This window comes from Dendrobates tinctorius, unplaced genomic scaffold (genome assembly GCF_039654945.1).
Source record: "Dendrobates tinctorius isolate UK_male_01 unplaced genomic scaffold, ASM3965494v1 ptg000060l, whole genome shotgun sequence".
NCBI classification, from domain to species: Eukaryota; Metazoa; Chordata; class Amphibia; order Anura; family Dendrobatidae; genus Dendrobates; species Dendrobates tinctorius.
Genome location: NW_027361728.1, coordinates 16,531,376 through 16,551,386, shown reverse-complemented (window position 1 = coordinate 16,551,386; position 20,011 = coordinate 16,531,376). Strand labels below are relative to the sequence as shown.

At 45.7% G+C, this 20,011-nt stretch overlaps 1 protein-coding gene across 4 annotated transcripts in view; it reads right to left on the bottom strand.

Moving 5' to 3' along the window:
• Positions 1-20,011, bottom strand: part of MCF2L2 (MCF.2 cell line derived transforming sequence-like 2) — a 474,009-nt gene that overhangs the window by 379,111 nt on the left and 74,887 nt on the right. For all 4 annotated transcript variants that reach the window (XM_073578748.1, XM_073578751.1, XM_073578750.1 and 1 more), the window contains exon 3: positions 11,688-11,802. In XM_073578748.1, coding sequence (XP_073434849.1) covers positions 11,688-11,802 — 115 coding nt within the window. The remainder of the gene's footprint in view (positions 1-11,687; positions 11,803-20,011) is intronic.

The window sequence follows — 20,011 nt, the reverse complement described above, 5'->3', positions numbered from 1 at the left end:
TGTAAATGCACTACTCCCATCTAAGACTTGGGGGCACAACAGCAACACGGATAGAGAACCGGGACTCAGAGGTAGAGAGTCCCCGAAGCAGGCTACAGCTGTCTGCCGTACAAGTAGAGTTCTTGGGAACATCTGTCAGGAGGAACTCCAGTGTAACTCAGTACTAGGAGATCTTCACACTTAAAGGCGCTATAGAGGAGACGTTCAGAAAAGGCACATAAGTTGGCGGAGTGTTGGAAGGGAGCATTCCATCTTGCCTGGAGGTTGACTGAGTCCCTGACCCGGAGGACACAGCACAGAAGCGGGCACTACAGACTGTGAGTAAAGCTTTGGAACTACATACCATGGTGTCCTCCATTCCTTCCTGCATCCGTCCACCTGGCACTGCTACATCCCCTGCGCCGGACACTGCACCATCTAGGTGTCTCTTCACCTATCCTGCCCTGGGACAACAGCCCTGCCTGTGGAGGGCTATAACATCATTGCTGCACCACACCATCTGTCCCGGAGGATCTGTCTGCAGCGTCGGCTTAACACCTCCCTTGCCGAACACCACAGGTGGCGTCACAAACTATTCCATTAACTACATCCCACCATTCACATCTTCCTATTACTTGGGCGCCCAGGGCCACGGTCCGGGTCACCGCTGCTGTGACACATCCCGCTGACACCGGCCCGGTACCGAGTACCCCACGGCCCTGGGAGGGCGACCCACATTCTTTTATAATTATTCATGCCTTGACCTTTTATCAATCTTCTTTATTGGTTTTCTGATTAGTTGTTCATAGGTGAAAAAAAGTGCACAGCACTGATAAAGCTGCCCAATGATTTATAATTAGGAAACCTGCACTTGTATGGCACTGAAGCTGCATGGCTTCATTATTCTTTACAGAGCGCAAAGAAAACTGCACACTTATGAATCTAACACTTGACACGCAAGTACAGAGACCTTTATGGTCAACGTATTGCAGCACTGTGAACTGGTAGGGATTCAAAAGGGTTTTCTCACAATCAAACTACATTTTAATCAATAGGTCTTGGAATAATAATAAGTTCCACAATTGGATGCGTTACAAAAAAAACTGCTGAGATAATCTCATAATAGTGCCTCTGATATGTCCTGTGTTAAGGCTATGTCTGACTGTGCAAGAACATAGCTGCTAGACAACATAGCTCCTGGGCAGGGGAGGAAGCAAAAGAGTATACAGACATTACAGCAGGGGAACACAGCTGATTCTGTGAAGAAAAACAACTTTTTCAGTGAGGTAAAACATTATTTTTAAATGGGCAGTGAAATGATTTACCTCACAGAAAGCAGCAGTTACGATCCCCTCCTGTTCTGTCTGTATACTCTCTTTTGCTTGCTTCCTCCCTTGGCCAGGAGCTGTGGGCCCAGGAGCACCCTTTACATTTGGATGCATGAGGAATGATTGTCTCCACTGAGATATATTTATATACATGTGTGTCTTTCAACACTACAATGACGACAAACCTTGAGAAAGGCTCATTGTTGAGCCGAAACCTTGTACACTATGTGGTGTTTGTCAAATTTTTCAATTTTTCAAGACCCTGGTGCTGTTGTCTGTTTTAGAATTTTTTTTCTTATTACGGTACTTTTAAGAAGCAGTTTAAGAAATGTATATAGGGCATTCTTTTTCATACCAGATGAGGGGGACGTCTCTATTATACAAAGTATTAAGATATATCTATAACATTGTGGACATGCCTCGTATTTACACTTCCATTTGGCAGTGTACCTGTATACTGACATCAGGGCAGCTATGAATGGTTAATACAACAGCAGGAGGAGAAAATGAAGTAGCCTGACCTGGAAGAAGCACAGTCCATATTTGTTAACTGAATTATGTCACTATAACCAAAATAGAAAATGTATTTGCAGAAAAGACAGGCTGACAGGGGAATACTGCACAAGTCACGGAGTCAGAACGCCACTACTCCTGCAGAATACCAATGTGTATATTTCACAGTTACAGTAAAAAGCTTGAGAATTCTCATTCTGTACGTTAATATTATGATTCTCAAAGGAAAGTCTCTGTGTCAGTGTGTGGAGCAGTAGAACGGGATACCATTGATTGACATATTCAGCCAAGGCAAGAGAACGTTTACTACACAAAAAGAACATGACAGCCTAGCAGACGAGTCATAGGGTGTGAATGTCCCCGGAAAATTTTGGCTGGCTTTCATGACTCAGCCTACATCTGCTGGAAATGCACAACTCCTTCTTTTACGCCAGTGGGGCTTGGTTTATATGTAGAAACAGTATTAGCAGGCTTAATCTGAACCAGCTGGACTGCATTTACACCCAAAAATACTTTGCTAAAGTAAGAGAATGTTTTCCATACGTAGGTAGCCTTACACAGCTGATAACAATATTAATCTATGGTCACATTATTTGGCTAAATTTGCCAGGTCCAACGGAAGGAAACTGCATCATCGTCTAGAACATCTGCTCTAACTTTTCTTAGTCATAAATGACAAAGATAACAGCTAGGCTTACTTCACTACAAAAAGCAGGTGTGGGCGATACAAAAGAGTATTGGAAATATGTTTTCTGTATGCTCCTTTTCTTACATGCATCATCACAGTAAAAACTACTGCATATTGAATTTTCTGGGGAGAATTGCATGGCTTATAAGTCTCCTTATCCTGACTTGGCACACTATCAAAGGAATCTCTCCCAACCAACCAGATCTCCTTGCACTTATGAGGGGAAAAAAACATGACGTGTCTGCAAATGTAGGATCTCGTTTGGCCTCTTCTCCTAAGTCATATTGTAGGGCCTTTTAAAGAGTCAATATTAACTTGTAGGATTGCGACATCCATTAGGTGGCACTAGAGTCCCTGATCTTTTCCTTTGTGAAGAGGAGAGACTATTTGCAAAAGCTAGAACTATGGGAATACTCGTCAGATGAGGGCCTTTGTTATACAGTTTCTGGTAGACCAAAATTTTGTCAGAGAAATGTTTTTTTGGCAAATTAAACAACTGGACATGTGCTGTATATATATACAAAATACGTAACACCACCTTATTCATCACCCAATAGATAACAGAATTAAAGTGCTGCCTATTCCTGCCATTAGATACCAGTTGTTCAATTGAGGCAGAGATCTGATTGGTTGTGTGGCGCCCCCAGGAGTATGGTCGCCATAGTGGCAATGCCTTCCTCCTAGGGAGTGTGATGTCATGCTTGGAAGCAATAAAGGATCTCTCTAGCAGTTAACCACAACAAACAACACAGTTTCCATTCCAGGTCAGCAGACGGAGCTCTGAACCAAAACTAGGGGAGGAGCTACTCTCTGGGGGCCAAGAAAGGGAAATTAGGAGTTCGTATGAGGAGGGCAACGTGTATGGACGTGGAGGAGAAGAGCTGGGAGATTGAGCAGAGAGTTCAGGCTCATTACCAGCTATAGCGCATGATCTGGAGCCCGGTCTCCAAGGCTGTACAGACATTGATGGTCCTGCAACAGAAACCGGAGGACTAGGAATCTGTAAATGCTCTATTCCCACATAAGACTCGGAGGCACAACAGCGACGTGTGAGCCAGAAGAGGAAGTCTACAGCTGTCTGCCATACGAGGGAGTTCTAAAGAGAATAAGCAAGTGGAACGTCAGTGTAACACAGTACTGCAAGTACCTAAAAATAAGCGCTACGAAGGAGACAACACAACCTATCTGCATAGAGAGATTCCTAAGTTGCTTCCAGGCTAGCCAGCTCCTGTGCCATCTCTAATCTGGACCCTGGACTGCATTTGCCAAGCAAAGTAAAGGTAAAGAAACTGCACCCTGTTGTGTCCTTGCCTTCTTCCTGCAACACCCTCAGCACTGCTACATCTCTGTCCCTGACACTGCACCATCTACGTCTCTCCCCTATCTCTTCATCTACACTGCCCTGGAACTACTGCCCTACCTGTGGAGGGCCACAACATCATTGCTGCACCACACCATCTGTCCCAGAGGATCTGTCTGCAGTGTCGGCTTAACATCTTCATTGCCGAACCCCACAGGTGGCGTCACGAATCATTCACTCAAACTTTACTCCATCACTTAACCCCTTTTACATGGGCGCCCAGGGCCACGGACTGGGTCACCACTGCTGTGACATTCCCCTTTGAGAGACCGGCCCGGTACCGAGTACCCCACAGCCCTGGGATGGCGACCCATTTTGGCGTCACGAACAGGATTAACGGAGCCCGGTGTCCCCGGGTCCTGGGTGCCAGAGACTGTGTTGCGTGCCACAGACTGTCGGCGCCATCGCCGCCACTACCCCTCTGCTTGGCGCGCACGGGAAACCAAAGGGGCGGGCCGCCGTGGGCTGAGCCAGCCGAAGAGCGCGAAAAAGTGAAGCGCCGCGCGGGAAGAGGCCAGCGCGCGAGAAGTGAGAAGCAGAGTCCTGCAGCCCCAGCGTCCCCCGATCGTCCAGCCGGTGGAGCGGTAACCGGTAAGCCAGCGCAACCCAGGGCCTGGCCAACGTTAACTAGGGGGGGAAGAGAATGTCTGAAGCAAGAGCAGACGCAGCCGGCGGACACCACTGCAAACCCCACAGCGCCACAAGATGCAGGGCCCAGCGCAGCTGCGGCTTCCATAGCACCGCTGAATCCAGCATCCAGCGCTGCCTCCAGGGCACCGCATGAATCAGCGCCCACCGCAGCAGTCCCCATAATGCCACTGTCCATACCCTACATACCGGGAGCGGCCTGGCTACCGCAGTACTCAGGTGAGTCACATACCCTGAGTGAATTCAAAGAGAGACTGTGCAGTTTGTTTGAGGTGTATCCTCTGTCTGAAAACCAAAAAGTGAACATCCGTATTGGGCAGCTAACCGATGCAGCGCAAAAGGAGGTAAAAGCCTGGCAGGACAGTGATAAAGAGACTGTCAAAAAGATTCTGGCCAAGCTAAAAAGCACCTTTGACACCCGCACTGCAGCTGAAATAAAGATGAGATTCTTTGGGTGTAAGCAGAGAGTGCAGGACAGTATACGGGACTATGCACTTAACCTGCAGGAGGCGCTGTGAGCCATATAGCAGATTGACCCAGACAGTGTGAAAGATGGAGACAGGCTGTTAAAGGAGCAATTTATTGAGGGACTCCTATCCAGTACCCACAGAGCACAGCTGCGCATCATAGCCCTACGAAACCCTGACCTAGACTTTGCAGACTTCAAGGACAGGGCTATTCGGGTGCTGCATGAACCAACTGTCAGCCACCCAGCACCCCCTAGGTGCCAAGCGATCACATACCATCAAGAAGCAGCATCTTTACATCTCAGCCCTGTGGAGGCTAATGCACAGACTCTGGACAAAGACCCATCTGCCGAACTGCGTCTTCAGGTCCAGGAGTTGACCAAAAATATGGCTGCAATTGCCAAAACCGTGCAGTCCTTGCAGGTGTCCTCAAAGGAGAAGATCCAGCTGGCCTCCAGTCCAGAGGATGTCCCATGGCTGAAGAAGAGGATCCCGCCACGCCGAGGGAGAGACGATCACTATGACCTGGACGGACGTCCCATCTGTCGTCGCTGCTGCAAGGCAGGCCACATCGCAAGATTGTTATTTAAACGAGCAACCCCTGGGGCAGAGGGCCAACCCCCAGGAGTAGGACCACAAGGCCCAAAGAACTGGCGAGCCAGGTATGTTGGAGGGCGACTGATCCTCCCAGTGGTGATTGACGGCATCCCCATGAACGCTTTGCTGGACACTGGCTCTCAGGTGACAACTATGCCATATATCTTTTCCAAGCGGAATTGGGCTGACTCTGAACTTACCGTGGCCCAAGTGATGAACTGACAGTAGTTGCCAGCAATGGTCAGTCCATGCCGCAAGTAGGATGTAAAGAGATTACTATTAAAGTGGGGTGAGTAGAGTTAAAATCTCAAGGTCTGATAGTTGTAGACATTGATCGACGAGAATGTAACCCAATGATGACCCTAGGTGCTAATGTGATTGAAAATTGTCTTGCCGAGGTTATTGTTTTGTTGCAACAGGTAGCCGAGACTGCTGGTTCCAGTGAACAACGAGTTCTGCAGAAAGAGATCAAGGCCCTGATGCAAAGACAGCAGGTAGAACTGTCTGGCGGATAAATTGGCAGTGTCAGAGTGAGAGATTCTTTCCCCATTGCGATACCCCCCAGATGTGAAATGTTGATTTGGTGTCGGGCAGCCATAAGCCTCAGAGGAAAAGATTACCAAGCATTGGTAAAGCCAGTGTACTCTGATAGCCGGCCCACTGTCCTGACAGCCAGAGGGGTAGTTGATGTTCGCAAAGGGAGAGTACCTGTACGCCTCTTGAATTGTGGGGAGGAGGAGGCCAGAATACCTCGGTATGCCACAGTTGCTAAGCTGCTTACTGTCAGTAACAATGCAATACGGGCAGCAGAGCCCTTGGTCTCATCCGATCAGGTGGAGGACAATGGCTCTGTAAATCAGCAGGAGGAGTGGTGTCAGCAGCTGCATGTGGGAACTGACTCCACCCCTTCATACCAAAAGAGTGGGGTTTACCGAGTGACTCAGGAGTATGAGCGGGTATTCAGCAAACATCCTCTTGACTATGGGAAGGCAAAAGGGGTTCAACACCATATACCCACTGGAGATCTTCCCCCCATTAAAGAAAGGTACCGGCCTATACCCCCAACACAATACCAATGTGCCAAAAGTATGTTGCGGGAAATGAAGGATGCTGGGGTGATCAGAGACAGTTGTAGCCCCTGGGCAGCTCCAATAGTCTTTGTGAAAAAGAAGGATGGTACCATGAGAATGTGTGTTGAGTACAGAAAAATTAACAGCATTACACATAAGGATGCCTACCCATTACCCAGAATTGAGGAGTCATTAGCCGCACTTAAAACTGCTAACTATTTTTCCACCTTAGATCTCACTAGTGGGTATTGGCAGGTTCCCGTGGCAGAGGCAGACAAGGAGAAAACAGCGTTTACTACACCAATGGGTCTCTGTGAGTTCAACTACATGCCATTCGGGCTCTGCACCACCCCTGGGACATTTCAACGGTTAATGGAGTGCTGTCTTGGACACAAGAACTTCGAGAAAGTCCTGTTATACCTTGATGATGTCATTGTTTTCTCCAAGACTTATGAAGACCATCTGAACCAGGTGGCTGAGGTGTTTGAAGCCTTGTCCAACTTTGGCCTGAAAGTGAAGCCATCCAAATGCCACCTCCTGAAGCCCAAGGTACAGTACCTTGGTCATGTAGTGAGTGCAGAAGGTGTGGCACCGGATCCTGATAAAGTCACTGTCATCCGGGACTGGCAGAAGCCCAGCAACCTCCTTGAGGTACGTCAATTCCTCGGGTTGGTCGGCTACTACCGAAGGTTCATCAAAGGCTTCACTGAGATAGTCACCCCTATGCAAAATCTTCTGGTGGGCCAACCCAAGAAAGCCAGGAAGAAGAGTCCTACATTTGAATGGAATGAGGAGCTGGAGAGGTCCTTCACTCGACTGAAGATGGCTCTCACAGGAGATGAAGTTCTGGCCTACCCAGATTATGACCAACCATTTGTGTTGTATACTGATGCCAGCAACGTGGGACTGGGAGCAGTACTGTCACACGTACAGAATGGCTCAGAAAGAGTGATCTCCTACGCCAGCAGGAAGCTTCGTCGCACTGAAAGGAACCCTGACAACTACAGTTCCTTCAAACTGGAGTTCCTCGCCATAGTCTGGGCTGTGACTGAAAGATTCAAGCATTACCTAGTTTCAGCCAAGTTTACCATCTTCACGGACAACAACCCGTTGACTCACTTGGAAACTGCCAAACTAGGTGCACTGGAGCAGCGATGGATGGCCCGGCTGTCTAACTATGAAGTCACCATCAAGTACCGAGCGGGGCACAAGAATGCCAATGCTGATGCGCTGTCAAGAATGCCTAATCTGCCAGATGCAGGAGAAGACCCTGAGGTACTCGAAGAAATAGAGTTACCTGCCTTCCACCGGCCAATTGCGGCCCAACGTGCCCAAGGAGTGAGAAACAGACGGTCTATCATGAAAGAGGCCACCCTAAATCCATTGCCTTCTCATGACTGGGCAGAAACGCAGGATAGCGACCCCACCGTCCGCCTGGTAAAGGAGCTACTGTCACAAGCTGACTCACGCCCGGATCCAGATGCTCCTGAAGAAACCCAGGAGTTGTGGAAGGAAAGAGGCAGGCTGTTCATTTATGAAGGAAAGCTGTGTCGGAGGAGTATCAATGCCTGCACTCATGAGTTGGTGTGGCAAGTGGTAGTCCCAAAGAGGGAGGCATCAATGGTCTTAGAAGCCTATCACAATGGAGCTGGACACTTCGGATGGAAGAAGTTGGAAGCCTTGCTCCGGGAGAGATTCTACTGGGCTGAAATCAGGAAGACCATTGAAAATTGGTGCCGGGAGTGTGGACAATGCAACCTGTGCAGAAAGGACCGTAACAGCCAAAGAGCTCCTTTGCAGCCAATAATAACCAAACAGGCACTCGAGTTGGTAGCCCTGGACCATGTGAAGCTGGTTCCAAGCCGTTCAGGCTACGTTTATGCTCTTACCATTGTTGACCACTACTCGAGATTTCTGGTAGTCGTGCCTGTCAAGGATCAAACAGCCAGGACAGCAGCCAGAGCATTCCAATAGCACTTTTGTAGACCACACGGATATCCCGAGCGAGTGCTTACAGATCAAGGTCCAGCCTTTGAGGCGGAAGTGTTCCAGGAATTCTGTAACTTGTACGGTTGCAAGAAGATCAGGACAACACCGTACCATCCACAGACCAATGGCATGTGTGAAAAGATGAACCCGGTGGTGATCGACCTACTGAATACCTTGCCTTTGGAAGAGAGGAATCTGTGGCCTGAGGAGTTGCCAGATCTGGTTGACCTCTACAATCACATACCTGTGAATTCCACCAACTGCACTCCAGCCTACCTAATGAGAGTGAGGCCTGGCAAGTTACCTATTGATTTGGATATGGGAGTCCTTACACCTGAGGTAACATCACCAGATGCTGACTGGGATACAGAGCGGCAGCAGCAATACCGAAGAGTACAAGAGTGTGCAGAGAAGAGTCTAGCGCAGGCGAGACAAAAACAGGAAAAGACCTACAATCAACATGCACCTGCAGTTCCCTTGTCACCAGGAGAACAAGTCCTAAAGAGGAAAAGAAGGATGCATAAATTGAATGACCAATGGGAAGCTGAACCCTACACCGTCTTACCCTCAAACTTCGACAACACCAAAGTGTGCCTTATCAGTAAGGATCGAGGAGAAACATCATCAGCAGTATCGAGGGATCATCTGAAACTGTGCCCTGACCAGCTAAAGGAAAGGATGGGAGAACAGAACAACCTTCAACCCATAGAAGAGGAAGAAAAGGTCAGCACTGTACTCGGAGAATTTCCTGCAAACTGGACAAGAATGGATCAAGCCATTGTAGTTCCTGTCCTAATCTTTCCCCAGCCTACTGCAACTGAAGTAGCAGAGACTCAAGACAACTCTGAAAATCAGGAAGTTCAGGCAGCGGATGCCACACCAGCAGTGGAGTCACAGAATCTTCGCCCTGCCAGTGGTGAATGCCCACAGTGAGTCTAAGAGTTCGAAGATGGCTACCCAGTTTACCCATACAAGTGCTACGTAGGTCTGTCTGTAGTACCCAAGGTATTCCACCCCTAAGGTTCCACGTATAGATAAGTTTTGTAAATGTTAACCTGTAAATATGCAACGTTTCAAGTTTTGTGTCTACAGAGACTCTGTAAGACTTTTTGAATATTTTATTTTGTTTCGATGTACAATTGGACCACAGGACTATGTGTGGTAAAAACTCTACTTGTAAATAGTTTACCAACTTGCTCAGGAATTGGACCATGGACATTGACGCTTGGACTAGTTGTCATTAGGACTATTTTTGAGCTTTGGTTTTTGTAATTTTTCATTTTTTTTTAAATCTTGTAACAGTTACAATTGTTCATCTGTTAAAATGTTTTTTTTTTACATGTTTTCTCTTCAGTCCGGGAGTACTGAATCGCACTAGGCGGGAATGTGGCGCCCCCAAGAGTATGGTCGCCACAGTGGCACTGCCTTCTTCCTAGGGAGTGTGATGTCATGCTTGGAAGCAATAAAGGATCTCTCTAGCAGTTAACCACAACACACAACACAGTTTCCATTCCAGGTCAGCAGAGGGAGCTCTGAACCAAAACTGGGGGAGGAGCTACTCTCTGGGGGCCACGAAGGGGAAATTAGGCGTTCGTGTGAGGAGGACAATGTGTGTGGACGTGGAGGAGAAGAGCTGGGAGATTGAGTAGAGAGTTCAGGCTCATTACCAGCTATAGCGCATGATCTGGAGCCCGGTCTCCAAGGCTGTACGGACACTGATGGTCATGCAACAGAAACCAGAGGAATAGGAAGCTGTAAATGCTCTATTCCCACATAAGACTTGGAGGCACAACAGCGACGTGTGAGCCAGAAGAGGAAGGCTACAGCTGTCTGCCATACGAGGGAGTTCTAAAGAGAATAAGCAAGTGGAACTTCAGTGTAACACGGTACTGCAAGTACCTAAAAATAAGCGCTAGGAAGGAGATTACACAACCTATCTGCATAGAGAGATTTCTAAGTTGTTTCCAGGCTATCCAGCTCCTGTGCCATATGTAATCTGGACCCTGGACTGCATTTGCCAAGCAAAGTAAAGGTGAAGAAACTGCACCCTGTTGTGTCCTTGCCTTCTTCCTGCAACACCCTCAGCACTGCTACATCTCTGTGCCTGACACTGCACCATCTACGTCTCTCCCCTATCTCTTCATCTACACTGCCCTGGGACTACTGCCCTACCTGTGGAGGGCCACAACATCATTACTGCACCACACCATCTGTCCCAGAGGATCTGTCTGCAGCGTCGGCTTAACATCTTCATTGCCGAACACCACAGGTGGCGTCACAAATCATTCACTCATAAACTTTATTCCATCACTTAACCCCTTTTACGTGGGCGCCCAGGGCCACGGACCGGGTCACCGCTTCTGTGACATTCCCCTTTGTGAGTCCGGCTCGGTACCGAGTACCCCACAGCCCTGGGAGGGCGACCCAGTTGCACCAGGGCTTAGATTTTTAAAGGAGGTTTCCGGGAGGGAGTCCAATTCCTGATGACAAGTAATACTAAGCAGTCTCTGTTAAAAACAGATTTACCTAAAATCAACAGGACAGGCTACATGCTCGAGTACTTTCAATCTTTGTGAGAGTCGGGATTTGAACTTCCACTGATCTGATTTTGATGGCAGATCCTACAGATAGCCTCTAAGGAGAACATGAAGATCTGATGTCTACCATAACACCATAATCTATACAGCAAAATTCAAACGTAATTTATAAATGTAATTACTACATTTATCAGACCTCATTTACCAATTCTGTTAAGTAGGAGAAAAGTGGACTTGTTGCCCACAATAATGACATGTGGATGATGACTGAGTGCAAAGGACGATATGGACACCTTTTGCTCATGGTGAGGTAACATGAAAATGTATTCTACATTCACAATCTGATTTAACTCCTGTGACTTATGTTGTACTTTACATTTTTTATTTCCTTTTAGGATAGCCTGAAATTAGTCATTATTAGGTGAAAATAACTTTGTATACTGGAAATCTGAATCCAATCAGAATGGATTTCCCATTGGCAACAACAGGTTTTGCCTGTTGGCATGCTTACCTTGGGATGCTTGTTAAATAGGTAACAACATTCAGAAAATCATCATCAGGAATCTCTGTAAAGTTGGGATATTCCGGAAAGGATATTATAGGTGCTCCATCTTTCCCTCTCCCACCTGGAAATCGAAAATATCATTTACTGGGTGTTTTCTAATTTCACATACATTTCACACATATAAAATTAAAAAAAAAAATAGTAATTAAAGCTTCTTATGACAAAGGCCAACAACCAACCACAGAATTTCATGAGTAACCATCATTTTAATTATTATTTTTTCCATTAATCAATTCAATAGTCCATGTAAAAATGAGAAACTTTGTAACATATTTTAGGGTATGTGCACACGCTGCGGATTCTGCTGCGGATCCGCAGCGGTTTTGGCCCTGCGGGTCCGAAGCAGATTCTGATGCGTTGTACAGTACCTTTATTTCCTATGGAAAAAAAAACGCAGTGCACACGCTGCGGATTTTTCAGCGCGGATTTGCTGCGGGTTACAATCCGCAGAATGTCAATTCTTTGTGCGGTTTCACACCTTATCATTATGAGGTGTGAAACCGCAGGCTAATCCGCAGATAAACCTCAGGACTTTTGTCCTGCGGATTTACCTGCAGATTTTTCAACAAAATCCGCACAACCTAAAAACTACGTGGGCACATAGCCTTATAATAGAAATACTGTTAGGAACGGCGGAACGCACTAAATAAAAATATCAATAAAGTGCGTTCGCCGCTCGGGGTCCACCGTGCAGTAGGTGATATAACCGCTGCTAGATGGTGGCAGAGACAATATGGCGATTATGCACACGGGTTAAACTTCACCCGGAGTGTGCAGGACGGGCTCTGTTCACACCCAGAGGTACCGTAACAAAAAACACAAAACACTGAACCTGTTTGTGACACAGGCTTCAGGTAGAATACACACAGGACGCTAAAAGGTCACAGAAGTAGTCCAAGATGGCGGTACTAAATCCTTCCAGACCTACCGTTGTTATCAGAGAATATAGCGTCACAGCCGCGAACGCTCAAAGGGCTGCTAAAGCAGCGCGGCGTGGATACTGCCGCTGGATGACACCACTATGGCGCAAGCGCGATGTCGGACGCTAGCAGCTGTGGTAATGGAACAATAGCGCGCTGGTACTGGTAGTAACTCAATCCCTCACACAGTCGTAATATCAAATGGTAGGGGTTTCAAATGAGTCATTCACCAGATCATGCATCCATCAACAAACACACAGCAGCAAGTATGACTATACTAGCGCATGGCGGAACGGCCATGCGCGCTTGTTATAGCAGCCGGGACCTTCCGGAAGCTTCCAGACCTCCGAGATAGACCAATGAGATCTGGAGCGGGACCTGAGCACATGACTCCCGATCTCCAATGGGAGACCGTCTCATGAGCATGCTCAGAAGGCAGATGGAAGAACAACCTCTGGAGAGATCTGCTGCAAGGCAATCTCTTCTGCAATCTCCTCTGCAGTAGATAATGAGCAGGAGACTGCAGAATGTGAGGGTCTGGATTCCTGCATATTAACCACAGAAATCTGACTCCTAACACTTTTCTGGATTAAACGTCCACAATTAAGTGTGAACTTGACCTAATATTGACTTTGCACTTAATTTACACTTAATTCGTTATTTAATTTGCACCTTTTTTAAGTTAACATTACTTAGGCTACTTTCACACATCAGTTTTTTGCTGTCAGGTAGGATCCGGCTATTTTTAGAAAAAACGGATCCGGCATAAATTTTGGAGAACTGTAGAAACGGATCCGTTTTTCTGCCGGATCCATCTAGCAGGTTATATCTGTTTCCTGGGGGCTGGCCAATTGGATCTGAGCATGCGCAGACTTAAAAAAACGGATCCGGTGGCTGGATCCGTCTTTTTCTGGATCCGGCGCCCATAGACTTTCATTGTGGCAAAAAGCTGGAAGCATCGGATCCGGCGCTTCCGGCTTTTTCGCCGGAGACAAAAAACGTTACAGTAGCCGTTTTTTCCAGACGCCGGAATGAGACAAGTAGCCGGATCCGGCAAAAAACGGATGAAACGCAATGCCATCCGGCGCGATCCGGCGCTAATGCAAGTCAATGGGGAAAAACCGGATCCGGCATTGCATTTCGCTGGATCTGGTTTTACAAAAAAAAGCCGGATCGCGCCTGACGGCGAAAAACTGATGTGTGAAAGAGGCCTTACTGTATTTTGTCTGTTTTATTTCTTGCACAGTATTTTGGTTATAGAGAGATTTTACCCTAATTCATCATTTGTGACTTTTTGAAATGTCACAAACTTTTGAAGAAAATTTTACTCTAGTAATGTACTGGACTACAATGTCTATTTTTTATTCTTTAGTTGCATTGTAGACTAACGTGTGTAAAAGAAGAATTGAAAAAAGGCGCTCCCTAATTCGGGCAGTAGGCTTCGGACATCCCGGGAAGGTCGGCAGAAGTTAGTTGCGGCCATTCACATACAGCCCTAAAAGATTGTGCTTTCCTGAGCTTTTCAGCCCTCTGGGCTTGAACTCCAAAAGTTCAGTCTTCCTATCTAATCTTGCATCCCATCTCTATCTTGTAGCTAAATCTAAATCTATGTCCTAATCTTATCCTTTCCCAATACATTTATCAGAACACATTGAGTCATCCACATATTATAGCAATACATTAACCATGCACCTTTTTGTCTATAAGGTTCTATGCAATATAAAACACTTTTTCGTATACAAAGGTTATAAGGGTATGTGCCCACGATCAGGAACTGGCAGCGCTTTGGACACAGCACATGTCTGCCCAAAGCGTGGCCGGCTATTGAACGAAGGTGAATCCACATGTGTTCATTGAACCGTGCGGTTTCACCGCATCCTATATATTGTGTGGGTGAAATTTATCTTGTGGAGACTTGAAACTTCACAAAATAAATAGACATGCTGCGGTCTGGAACGACGCGCGTCAGGTCCGTCTCCGCAGGTGAGCAGTGGGCGTCTCTGGACGTATAGTGGGCATGTGATTTCTTGAAATCCCATCCACTATGCTGTAACATCTGGACGCTGCGGGTTGGGCACTGCGCAAGTAAGCAGCGTCCAACCCACAGCGTTTACTGAACGTGTGCACCTACTTTAACAGTTTTTCTAAGGCTAGGTTCACATCGCGTTAGTGACATCCATTTAATGTATGCGTTAAACGGCTGCGCTAATGCTGATGCCCTTTTTGCCTTTTTTTTACCGATTGCGCTAACGCATGGTAGCATTGCAATAGAGGTCTATGCACAGCAAACGAATCCGTTCGCTGTGCGTTAGACCCAACGCACCCAAAAATGTGGCAGACTGCGTTTGAGGGTGCATCACAAAGTAACGGAACATCGCTAACGCATGCCGAATTTGACATGCGTTAGGATGCGTTACGATTTTGCCTGCCAATGGGTGCATTAACGCATCCGTTACATAGAGTTAGTGCCAATTAGTGAAGGATGCGTTAAACGGATGTCACTAACGCGATGTGAACCTACCCTAAAGGAGAAGCACATCACAGAATGCTTGCCCTCTCAGTTATGAGAAATCTCTTTCCCTCCTCCTAAGTGATCTCTATACAAAGGGCTTAATATTCTGTATATAAGGCAGAATACATAAAAGACTGGACCTACTTACAGGCACAAAATGAAAAGCAACTAAATATAATGATCTGAGCAAATATGTGAAAACTGATGGTGTAAGTTAATTAATCATACATACTTCATGCAGAAACAATTGGGTTGCACATTTTCTGAGGTTTCTATTCATGTAGATGGGAAATCTTTGGCCACTTACAGCAGATGAAGTATTTGAATCAATCAGCTTTGCAGCTGCAAACAGCTCTAAGGCTATGTGCACACAGTGCGGATTCTGCTGCGGATCCGCAGCGTTTCTGCAGCTGCGGGTCCGCAGCAGATTTAGGTGCGTTGTACAGTGCCATTGTTTTCAATGGTAAACTGGAAACCGCTGTGCACATGCTACAGATTTTTCCACGCGGTTTTGCTGCGGTTTACAATCCGCAGCATGTCAATTCTTTAGTGCAGAAACGCTGCAGTTTCACATCTCATCCATTATGAGGTGTAAAACCGCAGGAAAAACCGCAGATAAACTTATCTGCGGTTTTCACTACAAAATCCGCAGAGCCACAAAAACTCTGTGTGCACATAGCCTAAAAGTAACACACACCTTTTATCAAAAGGAAGGGTTTCTCAGCAATCGGCTATACAAAAAACCCAAACCAACCCTTTTTCTGCCAGCTTTAAGCACCATCTGACATACACCCAGTAGATTGAGGCATGATCATTCATCCGATCATCAAAATATTCAACAGCTAGACATGTTTTGCTGTTAGATTGTATGACAAGACACTGCCACCTAGTGTAGCATTTGTGCATTTCTATTTCCTATGATTATTTTACAATTAGAAACAAAATACTGTAATTTTATATAAGTACGCAGGAGAACATTCATTAAACTCCATAGCACTAATAATGCCTTCCATATGAATTGAACGCCAAGCTCCACTGCTGGATCCATCATACAACTTTTAATGGAATCTTACAATATATTTGTTGTCTGACAAGGAGAATACAAGCAGAGTGATCTATTTCAAGTGTTTATTAATGTTAATGTTGATGATTATGGCTTACAGCCAATGAAAACAAAAAGTCATTATCTCAGTAAATTAGAATAATTAACAAAAAAACACCTGCAAAGGCTTCCTAAGCATTTAAAAAGGTTCCTTAGTCTATTTCAGTAGGCTCCACAATCATGGGGAAGACTGCTAGCTTGACAGATGTCCAGAAGGTAGTCAATGATACACTCCAGAAGGACGGTAAGCCACAAAAGGTCATTGCTAAAGAAGCTGGTGGTTCACAGAGTGCTGTATCCAAGCATATTAATGGAAAATTGAGTGGAAGGAAAAAGTGTGTAGAAAATAGTGCACAATCAACCAGGATAACCACAGCCTTGAATGATTGTTAAGAAAAGGCCATTTAATCTTTATTAATCTTTATTTTTATATAGCGCTAACATATTCCGCAGCGCTTTACAGTTTGCACACATTTTCATCACTGTCCCCGATGGGGGCTCACAATCTAAATTCCCTATCAGTATGTCTTTGAAGTGTGGGAGGAAACCGGAGTACCCGGAGGAAACCCACGCAAACACGGGGAGAACATACAAACTCCTTGCAGATGTTGTCCTTGGTGGGATTCGAACCCAGGACCCCAGCACTGCAAGGCTGCAGCGCTAACCACTGAGCCACCGTGCTGCCCCATTTAAAAATTTGGGGGAGAGTCACAAGGAGTGGACTGCTGATACAGTCATTGCTTCAAGAGCCACCACACACAGACATATCCAGGACATGGGCTACAAGTGTCGCATTCCTTGTGTCAAGCCACTCATGACCAATAGATAACACCAGAAGCATCTTACCTGAGCCAAGGAGAAAAAGAACTGGATTGTTGCTCAGTGGCCAAGGTGTTATTTTCATATGAAAGTAAATTTTACATTTCAATCGAAAATCATGGTCCCAGAGTCTGGAGGAAGAGTGGAGAGGCACACAATCCAAGCTGCTTGAGGTCTAGTGTGAAGTTTCCACTATCAGTGTTGGTTTGGGGAGCCATGTCATCTGCTGGTGTAGGTCCACTGTGTTCTATCAAGACCAAAGTCAGCGCAGCCGTCTACCAGGAAATTTTAAAGCACTTTATGCTTCCCTCTGCCGACAGGCTTTTTGGAGATGGAAATGGAAATGGAAATTTAATTCTCCAGCAGGACTTGGCACCTTTCCACACTGCCAAAAGTACCAATACCTGCTTTAAAAACAAAAGTAACACTGTACTTGACTGGCCAGCAAACTCGCCTGACCTTAAAGTGCACCTGTTTTTTGGTCACTATAAGATGCGGCCACTGCCTTTCAGGGCTTATCTACAGCATTCTATATTCTATAATGCTGTAGATAAACCCCTGATCCAACCTGCAAGATAAGAAAAATAAGTTTTATTACAATCACCCTGGGGGGGCGGTCCAGTGTGGTCCGATGGGTGTTGCAGGGCCAGGTCCAGGGCATCCCATCTTCTTGCGACGCCGCCCTCCTTCTTGCATTGTTGCTCCTCACCATCGTGCTCCTGCGCAGGAGCACTTCTCTGCGCTATTGAGGGCAGAGCAAAGAACTGCAGTGTGCAGGGGCCAGGAAAGGTCAGAGAGGCCCAGTGTCGGTGTACTGCAGCACTTTGCTCTACCCTCAACTGGGCAGAGAAGTACACCTACGCAGAAAAGCGATGCCGGAGAGTGATGAAGAAAGCAAGAGTGCGGCGACTCAAGAAGAGGTGCCAGACCCAGACCTGTGTCACCCATTGGACTGGACCGTCCCCCCGATTGAGTATAATAAAACTTATTTTTCATATCTTTCAGGTCGGACCAGGGGCTTATCTACAGCATTATAGAATGCTGTAGATAGCCCTGAAAGGCAGTGGCCGCATCTTATAGTGGACAAAAGAGGTGAAAGGTTCCTTTTAACCCCACAGACATGGGGTTACATGGGGTATTGTCAAGAGGAAGATGAAAGACACCAGCCCAATAATGCAGACAAGCTGAAGGCTGCTATCAAAGCAAACTGGGCTTCTATAACACCTCAGCACTGCCACAGTCTTATCACCTCCATGCCACGCCACATTGAAGCAGTAATTGATGCAAAAGGAGCCCCGACCAAGTAGTGTATGCATTTACTGAACATACATTTCAGTAGGCCAACATTTTTAAAATAACTTTTCAAGCTGGTGTTATAAAGTATTGTAATTTACTGAGATAATGAATTTTGGGTTTTCATTGGCTGTAAGCCATAATCATCAACATTAAATTAACAGAAATAAACACTTGAAATAGATCACTCTCTAATGAATCTATATATGAGTTTCACTTTTTGTATTGAAGAACTGAAATAAATTAACTTTTTGATGATATTCCGCTCACATCAGGTGGATGGGTCGTTATATGGATGACCTCCTCCTGGTGTGGAACGGGAGGGTGGAATCCGCATCAGAATTTATTCAACATTGTAATGAGAATGGAATGAATCTGAGATTTACCCATTCAATTGGAATCAGCTCCATTAATTTTCTGGATGTGACGCTCAGTTTGGATTCCACAAATAAAATCCTAGTGTCCCCCTACCGTAAAAGTACAGCCACAAACTCCACTCTATTGGCACAGTCCTGTCACCAAAAGAATGTCATTAAAAACGCCCCCCTTGGAGAGCTGTATAGGTTCAAAAGGAATTCATCTTTACATGAAACTTTTGAAAAAGTGAAAGATGAGACACGTGTCAGACTGACAGGAAGGGGTTACTCTAAGTGGATACTAGATAGGGCTGAGGACATAATCAGTAACAAGGACAGAGCAGAGATGCTGAAAGAAACAGGAAAAAGAAAAAAATGTCACAAATATAGATCTAATCATGTAGGTAATAAAAATGATGGAGTGGTTTTTACGACTATGTACAGTTGTGGCAGAAAGTATTGACACCCCTGTAATTTTGTCAGATAATACTCCGTTTCTTCCTGAAAATGATTGCAAACACAAATTCTTTGGTATTATTATCTTCATTTAATTTGTCTTAAATGAAAAAACACCAAAAGAATTGTCCTAAAGCCAAATTGGATATAATTCTACACCAAACATTAAAAAGAGGATGGACAAAAGAATTGCAGGGGTGTCAATACTTTTGGCCACAACTGTATATCCCATACTTCAAAAATATTACTACCATCATTAAAAAACGATTACCTATATTATATCAGGACAAAAAATTGGAGAAAATCCTGATAAATCCTGTGAAATTTATTGCCAAAAAAGCCTCCACTCTGGGAGATATTCTGTCCCCCAGCTTCTATCTCAGCGATAATAATAAAAAGGACAATTGGCTCAGCACTAGAGGGTCATACAAATGCGGCCACAGTGTCTGCACCTGTTGCAAGTATATGAAAAATACTAAAACTTTTGCCTCTTGTGCAAATAAAAAAAGAGTATATGATTAATTCATATATAAACTGCAACACCAGTAATGTGGTGTACACTGTGCGCTGCGCTGTGTGTGACCTCCAGTATGTCGGCTGCACAGGAGGACCACTGAAAATTAGGATAAGACGTCACCTCTCAGATGCCACCAGCAAAATCATTAATAAAAGTTCAGCAATTTCAAAACATTTTATTAACAGTCATGGAGGGGATGTGTCCGCTTTTGAGGTGTCAGGTATAGAAAGGGTTAAAATTCCAGCCAGAGGTGGCGATATTAAAAGAAAACTGATAAGCCGGGAAACATGGTGGG